The sequence below is a fragment of the Microtus pennsylvanicus genome, chromosome 2 (genome assembly GCF_037038515.1).
Source record: "Microtus pennsylvanicus isolate mMicPen1 chromosome 2, mMicPen1.hap1, whole genome shotgun sequence".
Taxonomy (NCBI): Eukaryota; Metazoa; Chordata; class Mammalia; order Rodentia; family Cricetidae; genus Microtus; species Microtus pennsylvanicus.
In genome coordinates, this window is record NC_134580.1 from 61,359,800 (window position 1) to 61,372,912 (window position 13,113).

Below are 13,113 nucleotides of genomic sequence, written 5' to 3' on the forward strand. Positions count from 1 at the left end.
CTAAAGAGACCAAGAAGATTATCATGCTTATGTCAAATGTCCACGGAGTGAAGTAGATGGACCCTAAGTGTCTACGATCACATTTGAGAACTTGTTAGTAAACAACATGGTATCAATACAGTCCTACCAGGAGATAAACACTATAGTGAAACTGAGGAACTAGGAGTTTTGTAAGGGATGGCTTCCCGATGTGAGGGCGGGGACTACGGAAACCAACAAGGGCTGGAGGTGAGCCCTGACTAGCAATACTGAAAAGCAAGCTTCAGAAGAAAGAAGGGAGCATGTCTGAACAGAGCGCCTGTAAACTGAGTCCAAAAACAAAGCTGCCCACAACATTGGGTACAGAAGATGAAGAGCAGATAACATAACTTCATTATCTTCTGGCAATCTTTCACACTGACAAAACCGAAATGGAGTTGAGAATAAGGGAGCCATTTGACATAAGTCACATAAATTAGCCTTCGAAAGTACATAGCTGAGTGAGGTAAAGTGGAATAGATAAAAGAAATATGTTACTAGCATTGATTCCAATACCATTCAGCTGTATGCTTTTAATGTCTGCTGAAATTAACTTCCGGGTCCTATCAAGTTTTTTCCTTCAGTTTGGAAACAGAATTCAACCATCAACATTAAACATGGTGAACTTTTAATATGAAGTTTCAATACATTCTAAAATAAATCTTTAGAAATATATATTTTTGACTTTTCATTAAGTCTCTGTGTTGTATCTGCTTCTAAAGCAAAATACCTGTCAAGATATAATACATGAACTATCAACTATAACTCTCAGTTAGATTAAATTATAGACCAAAAGCTTATGTCTCACAAATTCATATCTTAAAGTCTGTTTCCTCGATGTCATGATAATAGGAGATGGAGCACTTGACAACTAGATTTTACGAGTAGAGCCTCCACTAGGAACAGTACCCCTATCTGGAAAAGAAAAAGCACTGGAGAGCTCCTGTGCCCTCAAGCCATCAAGAAGACACACACACACACACACACACACACACACACACACACACACACACACACACACAAACCAGAAAGTAAGGGAAGGGTCAAACAATAAATATATCATTGCCTTGATTTTAGGACCTCCCAGAAACCTGTGAAAAACTAAACTGAAATGAATTATTTTTCATACACTTCTGTGGAGTGTAAGTTGCCGGTTTATTATGACTATACCAACCCAAACACACAAGGAAGGGTTCAGCTTGTTTGTTACCTGGTCAAGTGGAGCAAGCCCTTCCTTATAAATTCTGTTTAACAACTCTAGGACTGAGCTAAGACTCAGCTTATACCAGACAACTAGTGAGAAGCTGGCAGCCTACAGCTGTACAGTCCGGTACCAGGAGACCAGGGAGTTAGCTCCTTTCTTAAGAGTTCCCGTGCAGAAGTACACACCAATAATCCTAGCACTCAGGAAGTAGAGGCAGGAGGACCAAAAGCTCAAGGCTATCCTCAGCTACACAGCAAGTCCAAGGCCAGCCTAGGAGATATAAACCCCTCAGTAAATACATACATGCATGCATGCATACATACATACATACATAAGTGGGCATAGCATGAAAGTACTTCTGTAGCTAACTATTGCACAGTTATGAAATGCAAAGTTTTTTAAAAATTAAATAGCAAAAAGTTAGCTGGATATGGTGGCGCACACCTTTTGGGTAACAGAAATTAAATGTGATAAAATGGGCTTTTCATCTATGCTCCTGGGAAACAAACTATTAGAAAAATTATGATAGACTTCTCATAAGCCAACAAGACAAGATGGATGTGAGCCTCATCTCCATCTGTCAACTAAGTACCAAAGCACGGAGCACCACTCTGGCTGTCCTGCTGCACAGCTACACAGCTCGCTGTATTGTTTCCTAACTCTTTGACTATTCTGCTGCATAACTACACGACTTGCTGTATTGTTTCTTCCCAGTAGCCTAGATTCAGAACGCATGAAACTTTCAGCTACTTTTCCCTTCCAGATACACATGAGCTTAGTTGGAAAGAAAAACTGTCAAAGGCTTCCCATGCGTGTCTTACAAAAAGCAGTATGTATCCAGTTTTGTTTAAGAACAGACCAAACGGTGTTACATAAAAATATTAAATGTTTATGATTTAGAAACTATGTAAAAGTTATTAACTCCAAATTCCTTTTAAAAGCATTTAGGTAGTTACATGAAAATATAAATAATGTTTTCAATACTTACATAACATACATGTAAAATATTCATAAAATACAAACTGCATAAAAGTTGATAGCTTTTAGTCGACTTGTTTTTTATTATTGTAGGTACTATAGATAAGTAACTGAACTATCATCTCACACCTAGGACTAAACTTAACTGTGTACACGTGTGTATCTGCATGCATTTCAGTTCACCACAGAAGCACGCAGCCAGAGGTGCACGGTCCTCTGTACCTAAAGTAACAGGCAGGTGTGAGTTGCCATGTGGGGGAAAGGACCAAGCCTGAGTCCTCTGCAGGAACAGCAAGTGATCCTAACCAGTCAGCCATCTCTCCAGCTCCCTAACTGGCCCCTGTGACAACTTAACTTCTGAAACTATTTCTGAAACCACCATAAAATCCAAAAAGTTTACTCTTCATTTCATAATACACATTCTAAAATTTTGCAGTAATTCAGTAATCTAGTAAAAAGAGAAATAAAGTTCATTAATTTCAATATTTCATTTCCATAGCTAATTTCTATTTTTCTAAAATTCATTCATATCTTCAAAATTTTCTCATAAGTATGAATATATACCTGACAGAAATTTATTCTAATTAAAGCTAGCATATAAGACAAAGACTGCATCAGAATTTTAAAATGTTCAGAACTAAAACAAAGCCAGAGGGTGGGTGACTCCTGAGACTACTTTATCAGTGGGAATAGGGATGTTTCGTAAAGGAAAGACTAGGAGCTTTGAAGGGTCACATAGCAGCCAGGCTCGGCGGTGCACACCTTTTATCCCAGAGGCAGGTGGATCTCTGAATTTGAGGCCAGCCTGGTCTACAGATTGAGCTCCACTGAAGGTGAGGAGAGGAGAGGAGGGAAGGAGAGGGGAGGAGGAGGAGGAGGAGGAGGAGGAGGAGGAGGAGGAGGAGGAGGAGGAGGAGGAGGAAGAAGAAGAAGAAGAAGAAGAAGAAGAAGAAGAAGAAGAAGAAGAAGAAGAAGAAGAAGAAGAAGAAGAAGAAGAAGAAGAAGAAACAACTATCCAAAGAACACCAGTCCTCGGCCTAGCAAAACTTAGCTGTCCATCAGTGAGAGGAGAAGGCTCATGTGGCAGTCAGTGAACAAATCCAGCATCTTGCAAGGCTCACCTGAGTCTCACACACAACTGTCATATCCTAGAAATTCTGGATTCTAACTTTTTCCAAATTTACCTTGACTTCCTACCATCTAACTTTGCGTTTTCATCACCTAGCAGCAGGATTGCTAGAAGAGTCTGCTAACTGGAGCCCTGATCTAGTTTTACACTTTCTCATTATCATGGCTGTAAGAGTGTTTGTTTCCCAACTAAGGTCTCATTCTATTGCACCATTGGATAAATCCACTTCTACTGCCATTATGATGAAACTCAAATCCTAAGAATAGTGGACAAGGTCTCTTAAGAACTGACCCTTGGCCTCTCTCCAGTCTCCTCTGATAACTCGCATCCATCTAAAGCATGTGCCCTGCTGAACCATTCCTTAACCATGCCCTATATGCTACGCATCTTTCCAGTGGAAGAACTCCTTGGGTCAGGGATACTTGAGAAGGTCTTTGTTTAGAATAGCACCACTTGCCTGTACGGCATCGCTTTGGGACACAAGAGAAATCATCTACGTGGACAGGTTGAGAAGCTTCTTCTTCATGTGCATACGTCCATGACGCACTGCACACAGTGGCTGCCTAGCACTTACTGTGTGAAGGGTTGGCTATTAGCTGTATCTGGATACCCAGAGAACTCTGATGTCATCAGTCAGAGAACACTGAAGTCTAGGAGTAAAACTTCAGATACTTTAACAGGATAAAATGTTTGAACAGCACCCAAGAAACAACAACCTGCTTATAGGATCAGCTGGAATGCTTTTACTATGGTTACTACAGACTGAAAACACCTCTAATGAATTTTCATGATGTCTTATATTATTTTGTCTTCCTATGAAACATTTAGTCTGTAAAAGGCATAAACTGTTTATATCCAGGGCATTTTGTGTGGATCAAGTATGGTGGCACACACCTGTTATACCAGCACTCCTGAGGCTGAAGCAAAAAGACCATGAGTCCAGGGCCAGCCTGGGCTACGTGTCAAGACTGGGGAGCCCAGGGCCAGCCTGAGCTACATGTCAAGACTGGCTCAGCAAATAGGAGCACTGTACAGAAGATCTGATGACCTAACTTTGCTCCCCAGAACTCATGAGGTAGCAGGAAATAACTAAGTCCTGGAGGTAGACGGACCTCTACAAATGTAGCGTGACACATGAATACTGTAGTCAGACATACATGCAGAGACAATAAATGAATTAATTATTTAATACTTTTAAAGACCTAGAGATACAACTATCTCCTAGGTAAAGAGTGTTTGCCTAGCACAGACAGTACCCTAGGTTCAATCCTGGAAGGAAAAAAGGTGATCTGTACATCCATCCTATAGTGGCATTATTTGTGTTTTAATAAATAAAGCTTGCCTGAAGATCAGAGGGCAAAGCAGCCTTACTAGTGAGCCATATAGGCCAGAAAGCCTTATAGGCACACACCTTTAATCCCAGGACTCGGGAGACTGAGGCAAAAGGATCTCTGTGAGTTCAAGGCCACCCTGGGCTACAAGAGATTGAATCTGTCTAAAAGAGAAACAGAGCTCACACAACTGTGATCCCAGCACTTGGGATCACAGGCCTTTAATCTCAGCACTAGGGAGGTGGAGACAGGAGCAACAGGGCTGGGTGGAGAGAGGAATATAAAGGGGAGGAGACAGGAGCTCAGTGGAGTCTGGAGTCTGAGGATTTGTGGACACAGGATCTCGCCCTTTTGGTCTGAACACGTGGTAGAGGTAAGAACTCTCCAGTGGCTTGGCTGCTTTGCTTTTCTGATCTTCAGGTTGAACCCCAATATCTATCTCTGGGTTTTTATTATCCGTGCTACAACGTCCCCTATCATTCAGCTCCACTACACTCAATAGAAATTTATTGATGACCAAAAAGAAATTTTGAAAGCAAAATATTCCTTAATTTCTAAGTTCCTTACATCTTAAAATGATATATAATTACAATCTTCTATTTTCTAGTGGAAATGGACAAGCTAAGTTTAAAAACAATTGCAATTGTGCAAATAAATAATTATAAAATATACAACCTGCATTATATATGTCAGCTTCCAAAGTAGATAGGCATCAATTTTAAAACTAAATTTTATTTTAGAAATAAGTATATTATTAAAAAAATAATCTTCTTTCTTTTAATTATTAGATTTAACCTCAACAATTCTCTTAAAAAAAGTGTTTACTCTATAAAAGTATATAATCTAGCAGGGTAGACAGACCATAAATTGGGAAACATAGAAGATGCTAGAATAAAGAAGAAAGAAGAACCCTGGTTAAAAGCATCATAGTCAGCTAGGGGAAGGGAGTCTCTCAACATGCATGTTTGGAGGGTAGGCTGGAAGGAGAAGAAAGACAAGTCACACACAGATTCAGCTTTCTGAGCGACAGTTGGAAGATGAGCGTTCCAAATTCTAATAACCAGGCTTCAGAACTAGCTTAATCTGATAAGACTCTCGTTTATAATAGGAATAAGACAAATAAGAACATATTTGGTTCAGTAACATAATGAAAAGTTAATCACAAAGAATAACCACAAAGTAGCCTCCACAAATGATTCACTTATATCCCCTCTGGCAAGCAGTATTTGGTAGTCATAGTATTTTCACTACTAGACCCTAGTGTTTAGACTTCCTAAAAAATGAATATTGATGAGAAAACTGCTTCCAAGTCCTCAAACTCCCTCTCTTCAATCCCATGCTTACAATTTATTTAAAAGTTCATCGAAACCGGGCAGTGGTGGCACACACCACTAAGCCCAGCACTCAGGAGGCAGAGGCAGGTGCATCTCTGTGAAATAAAGCCAGCCTGGTCCAGGAGTTCAGGGATAGCCAAGGCCACACAAAGAAATCCTGACTCTAAAACAAACAAACAAGTTTCTCCAACCATTGCAGCATCCTAGACACAAAATAAACGTCTTAATTTTTAGAAAACAGGAAGATTTCACCTAAATATGTTATTAAAACATTTTAACCCAGAAAGAGTGTTGTCTACAACTAGTAACCAAGAACAATTATTTATTGTATACCTACACACTCAGGAAACTCAGTCCATAATGGTCAATCCTGCACAATCCATACAGAGTATAGACTCGAAACCCACAGACTTGAGTAATTTAAGCAAGAGCTTATTAACCAGTGAAGTTTTAGGAAGCAACTAAGTTGGTCCATCACGCTTGTCTCCACTACCTCTTTATTCACACAGTGCAACTGTCCCTTATTAAAATTTCCTGTCAACTGGAAAATATCATTAGCTGCTCTCTTTAAAACACAGACTATAGCCAGGCGGTGATGGCGCACGCCTTTAATCCCAGCACTCAGGAGGCAGAGGCAGGCGGATCTCTGGGAGTTGGAGGCCAGCAGGGATAGGCACCAAAGCTACAGAGAAACCCTGTCTCGAAAAACCAAAAAAAAAAAAAAAAAAAAAAACAGACTATAGCATTAGATACCTTCTCATAAAAACACCGAGCTATTGCTAGGATACATCTGAATCCTTAAAAACTAAAGGTTTTCACTTTTGCCAAAGGCAATGGATATTTACAAGGTGCGAAGTTCTTTATTAAAAGTCTTTATGATTCACTATCATCTGGGGTGCTATGTAGAGAGAGAGAGAGAGATAGACTGATAGGTAGAGAGGCAGACAGACAAATAGTAGAATAAAGAAGGCCATGCAAAGCTGATCACAAAACTAGAAAGCATAAATTTGAAAACGTTTTTAAAATCCTGACTAGTGAAAAGGGATGGGAGGATGAATAAGGTCCAACACAACAAATCACGAACAGACCCAACAACACATGAACAATTGTGAGCAGTAAGGGAAATATAAATGCTCCTAGACAAACGGAAAAGGCCCTCGCTCCCACTGGTAATACGGAAACTGCAAGCTAAATCTACACTGGTGCATTTATTACTGAAATTCTGACCAAGCTGACCACACGCTGATTTGGCAGGGAAGCAGGGAAATCTCCCCAGTATGTGTGATTTACACATACTACCTCTAGAAAAATAAATTTAGTATTTATTGAAGTTTACTGACTCTTTTAAAGAATTTTATTTCTACGAATTTTCCCAGAGATGCAGTCCTACACATTAAAAACAATGTATCAAAGTACTGTGTCTAGTGGCAAAACAGAAACAACTTGAACACCTAAAAGTATGGCCTTAGTCAAGGGAATTACAAAACGTTCAGCAACTGGGATAGATAATGGCCCTGAACTGAATGTGGAAATTATTTCCTATAAAGGAAAATGCAGGGCATACTTGTACTTTTATGTTTGCATACAAACATGCATATATGGGTGGTAGTGGCACGTGACTTTAAGCCCAGCACTTGAGAAGCAGAGGAAGGAGGATCTCTGTGAGTTCAAGACCAGCCTGGTAGTGAGTTCCAGGACAGCCAGTGATGCACAGGGAAACCCTGTCTCAAAACCAAACAACAAAACACATAAGTATTTATGTGTACACACATATAAATGCACGCTCTTATATACACATACATCTCTTGTGCCTAGATTTTTATTGTGCATAGAATAAAGATGTTAGTAACAATAATTACACATGGCACATAAATAGGTAAATAAAATATTTTGTATCAAAGGTATATTATTTATTAAATAAACAATTTTGTAAATTAACTTTAGAAACTACTTGTAAGTTTGCATCATTAAAAAATTTCAGTTGGGTGTGGTGGCACACACACCTATGATACTAGCTAATAGTTTGAGGCCAGCCTGCTCTACATGATGAGTTCCAGGGCAGCTAGCACTATAAAGAAAGACTCTGTCCCAAAATAAAAATTTAGTCAGGCATGGTGGCACATACCTTAAATCCCAGCACTTGGGTGGCAGAGACAGGTGGATCTCTGTGAGTTTGAGGCCAGCCTGGTCTACATAGCTAGTTCTAAGCAAGCCAGGGCTATAAATCAACACCCTGCTCCAAACATAAATAAATAAACTAAATGCAATATAACATTTAGAACTACTCACATATGTACACAATATGTCCTTATTAATCTCATCTATAATGAATATGCTTTATTCTCTTTATTTGGGGAGCAACTTGTCCTTTTAACATTAATAGAAAATCAAAGTGGAAAATGAGACATAATATAATACGCACCTCCTGAAACACATAAATAGCCAGATGTGGTAACACAATGTCTATAATCCTAGCACTTGGGACTGGGAGGTAGAGGCAGAAGGTCTGTGAGTTTGAGGACAAACTGGGTTACACAGAAAGACACTATCCAGTGGGAAGGAAAAAAAAAGAGGAGTGGGAAGAAAGTTAAAAAAAATGGGGGAGGAAGAGTAGGAAGAAAGGAAAGGGAGGAGAAAATCATCTCTGTGTTCAAAATACTTGGTATAAAAAACTACGTTAGGTGCATAATAAACCAATACATATTTACTGAATACCTTTCTTTGAGTTTAGTGGTTTTGCCTTCTTGATGCATTTTTTACAAAAAAAAAAATTAAAAGCACACAAAAATAAAAACGAGAGACAATGGAAATACAACATTCACTAAATAGTTTCTCTTTCAAAACGCGATTCCTCGTTTTCCACAGAATGAGTGCACCATCCCACAGGCACTGGAATTCAGACAGCATTGCTTCCTAGGCCCCCATTATGTGTCAAGAATGCTAGAGACCTAAACCACAGAAGAGTGGCTCCCAAAGACTCCAAACTAAACCACTGCAGGAACTCATGCGAGGGCTTTGCTTAGACTGAAGGCTTCCTCGGGTGTGTAAGCAGAGCTGGGCCTTGAAGAAATCACTAAAAATGAATGCAAATCATTTTCAGTTACTTAGGCTGCTACAAAGGGAATTTACTGTAGCAGCCTCAACCTGCTTCAATGGCTCACCTTCCTCACTGGAAACATCTCAGGCACGACCTTTGAATGTATGCATTTACTCATAAATGATATGCATCTTAGTATTGATCTATAGTAAGCACTGATGGGGCTTAGTCTTTTCCCCCACAAGCTTTCATATGCTCTTCTTGTATCCCATCACTCCATCTTGTGAGGCCTTGGGTACAAACATCTTACTCTGCTTAACACTGTGAGCATGGAACTCACAGATCACAGAGTATTTTCACCCAGCTTTCAACTGCCTCACACATCAAAGTATTCTTAACGTAATACTTTTAAAGTATCAGACATAAATTTGAACTATGGTTTACTTCTCTGTGCCTGTGACCTTCTCTCAGAAAAGATGCTAGCATGCAATGAAATGATAGCACGATCAAGAAATAAAAGACTTTCTCCGTGAGTTGAGAAGCAGCCCTAAAGTTTCAAGGGAAAGGGCAATCACAACTACCCGCATCATTTTTCCTGCAGAGCACATCTGCTACTTAACACCAAACCTGGAACACATTCTTTACTAAATGGTCCGGTTCTTCAAGCTACTCTAATTCTGTTATAAAGTTTACTCTGTTTCCTTGTCTATTCTCACTTCAAAAGTACTTTAGATCACATTGAAAGCTATGCAAATAACTACTTAAATCTGAATCTATATTTTTCATTGATGTGATTTCACATATTATATGGATATGTTTACAGAATGTGTCTACCTAAACAATGTGAAATAAATGGACAAACACATGTATTTGCAAAGTATATGGGTTTACCTAGAGGTGCACACACAAATAGTTAACCTGAAAAACCCTTTAATAACATCTATGCAATAAAATACACTGCTCGTTTTGAGCAATTTTCAATTCAGCAATCACACATTCTATTAAGTGTCCATTTCTTGAAACTGTAAATATAGGACTATATGAAATTAACAAGCCAATAAGCTTTATGATTTAATTTACTATAAATAAAAACCCATTTCCATTTAAATAATATGTGGGTCAAAGAAATAAAGCCACATTTTATTTGAACATCATTTTGGCAACACTAATTTTGACTATATTAAGAAATATAAATTCATATATCTGAATATAAAATTATAATGATCTGAAGTTTAACACTATTAGTATAAACATTAAAGTTGAGCCAAGTTATGAGTATGCTCAAAAAGCCTTTTAAAACTATATTATTTCATAGTTTAAGCTGATTAAATTACTTAAGTATTCAAACCTTAAAGTCAATTTTGAAGAAGCAATTCTTAATTTCAGTTTAATATGTCAGGAATACATTTGCTCTTTTTTTCCTTCATCATTTTGGAAGGAACTGCACCTTTTCCTAAGATACATACCTATTTGATACAAGCTTTGTTACCATAGGCTATGCAAAATTAAATTTCAATTAAATATGAAAAAATATGAAAATTAAATATGAAATATTAAATATGAAAATTCAATTAAATATGAAAAAATGAACATGTAGACAAAGTGTGTTTTCATATGTTGGATTCATATACAGAATCCAACAACCTGTTTTCAACCCAGGTGGCTGGAGGTCAGTATGCGATTTCTTCCCACAGAGCAAGTCTACACTTTTAATTGTATGTTTCTATAGAGATTATGCGAAAGTGTATTTCGTGACTTGCAAAAGAACTGTCCCTCTTTAGGCATACACAGCTTAATTTATATAGTGAGTAACTCGTTGCGAGCAAAAATGGAAAACATGACTTGGATAAACATTAGAAGGTTACACATCTAGACAGTGACTTTCCCGAAGTAACTGAGATGCCAAAAACCATAAAACATTTAAAAGCAAGCCTGCAGCAGCAAATCTCAGCTACCCTGCTACAGTGACAAGGGATCCCCAAGCCAAGGGAAACTCAGTCTGGACAGTTCCCTGGTGCTGAAGTTACGCCGCCTGGAAACCGCCGTCTGGCTGCTACTTTCACGCCTCCCACCCTCGGCAAAAACACAAATCCGGGCGGGCTGGACTGTGAGCAAACAGAGTAGAACTTGCCGAGCTGGGGACCGCGCCGGGGGAGCAGTCGCCGGCAGGGAGGCTGGCAGGGCGAGCGCAGGGTGCGAGCACCCGCCGGGGGGGAGGGGCTGGAAGATGGCGGCGGCCGCACACCCACCCGAGACGCCACGGCGCTTAGGCCCCTGGCCCGCGCCGCCGCCGCCTTCCTGACAGCCCACAGCCGCCGTGGGCAGCGCGCGTCTTCCCGGGCTGGGGCCGGCGCGGACCGAGGGGCTGCGGCGGGAGCTCGCACCCCGGGAGGGCGGGCGGCCGAGCGGGCCTGGGCGCCGGCAGCCGGGTCGGCCCCGGGAGCACCTGTGCACGGCCATATTGGATTCTGTGCCCCAGTCCCGGCCTGGGCGCGGGGGCGGCGGGAAAGGAAATGGGGCGCGCGGAGCCCCGGGATCAGCCTCAGCCCCGGAGCCCGAGCGGCCCGCGGGGCGAGCGCCCGGGGCAAAGGAGGCGTCCAGAGCTGGCCACCGACCCGCGGCCGGGCTCGCTCGGCGGGCGCCCGCCCTCCGCGACACACACACACCCCCGCGGCTCTGACAACTCCACGGCGAGCGACCCCGGCGGCCGCGGTGGCCCGGACGCCCGGGCGGGCGGGAAGGCGGCGATCGCGCCCGGCAGGGGAGCGGCCCGCGCGAGGGGGGCGGAGGGCGCGAGGCGGGAAGATGGAACCCGGTCCTTACTTGAGCACGGACTGCTCCTTCTCCTCTTCTTTCTTCTGGCGATCCATGACGGCCAGGATGATCTTCCGCTCCTCTTCCGTGAGGTGGCTGAGGTCCGGCATCTCGGGCTGCGGAGGAGGCTGCGAGGCCGCCGGGGTGGCTACCGGGCGGCCCCGGGGCCCGAGCGGAGCCGACATGTTGGCTGGAGCCGCACCACCCTCGGCAAGCAGGGAGGCAACTCCGCGGGCAGCGGCGGCTCCGGCGCGGGCGGCGCGGGCGGCTCGGGCAGCCTCGGCGCTGGGACCAAGACATACAAATCAATGGCCTTCAATCGCGGGCGACAGCCCCCCTCCCCCCCAGGAAAGGAAGCGGGGGGAGGGGAGGCTCGCGGTAGGGTGGGAGGGAGGAGGAGGGAGGGAGGGGAGGGAGGGCCGAGGCGTGTGCGCTCCGGGGAAATGTGGCTCCTTCCCGGGGGCGAAGGGCTGGCAAGTGAGCGAGCGGTTCGCGGGAGCGCGGAGGAGTGCGCCGAGCGGCGAGGGAGGGCGGTGGAGTAAGGTGGCGGGGACGGCGGAGGGTGGGGTGACGGGAGGGAGCGGGCGGGAGGGCGGCGCGCCGGCTGGGGCGCAAGTGGCCCGTGGAAGGAAGCGCCACCCCGCCAGCACGACCCCCTGGGGAGTCCCGGGAAGTCGCGCGCTGCGCCCTGCGTGTGTACGCGTGTGTGTTTGTGTGTGTGTCCCCTCCACCCCGGGGGAGCTGAAGGGAGCGAGGCAGTGGCGCGGCTGTCCCGCCGCCTGGCACGCGTCACCGGCTCCGTCCGGGCCGCCGAGGGAGAAGCCCTCGGGGAAAGGCAGCGCGAGGGGCGCGGGGCTGCGGCTAGGGACCTGGGCCCCAACGCCAACGCCCGGACCCGAGGCGCTCGCCCGGGCGGCGGGGTCGGCACGCGCTCGCCCTGGGTCCCGACCCCCCTCCCCCGTGTCCGTGTCCGCCGAGTCGGCGCTCGGGCCCACTCCCTGCGCCGCCGCCGCCGCCCTTCTCCCCAGGCCTGCGCTCGCCCGCCGCTCGTCCCCAGTCCCCTGCGAAAAGGACCGGACCGGCAGAGAACCGGGGGAGGTCGGGAATGGGACGCGGGTTTGGGGGCAGCGGGGCCGAAGATCGAGCGTCTGGGGTGGCTGGCGCTGAGGGGACCGTGTGTGCCCGAGCTCTCCCGGGCGGGGTCCCGGGACTGGGATGATCCGGAGCAGGTGGGTGTCCCTGCGGAGTCGGGCACCGGGAAGGGCACA

The 13,113-nt window shown here is 44.3% G+C and overlaps 1 protein-coding gene across 33 annotated transcripts in view; it reads right to left on the minus strand.

Annotated features, from left to right (window-relative positions):
- Rims2 (regulating synaptic membrane exocytosis 2) overlaps nucleotides 1–12,177 on the minus strand; it is a 410,761-nt gene extending 398,584 nt beyond the window's left edge. For all 33 annotated transcript variants that reach the window (XM_075961105.1, XM_075961103.1, XM_075961115.1 and 30 more), the window contains exon 1: nucleotides 11,855–12,177. In XM_075961105.1, coding sequence (XP_075817220.1) covers nucleotides 11,855–12,030 — 176 coding nt within the window. In that variant the 5' untranslated portion in view covers nucleotides 12,031–12,177. The remainder of the gene's footprint in view (nucleotides 1–11,854) is intronic.
- Between the last annotated feature and the right edge of the window lie 936 nt (nucleotides 12,178–13,113).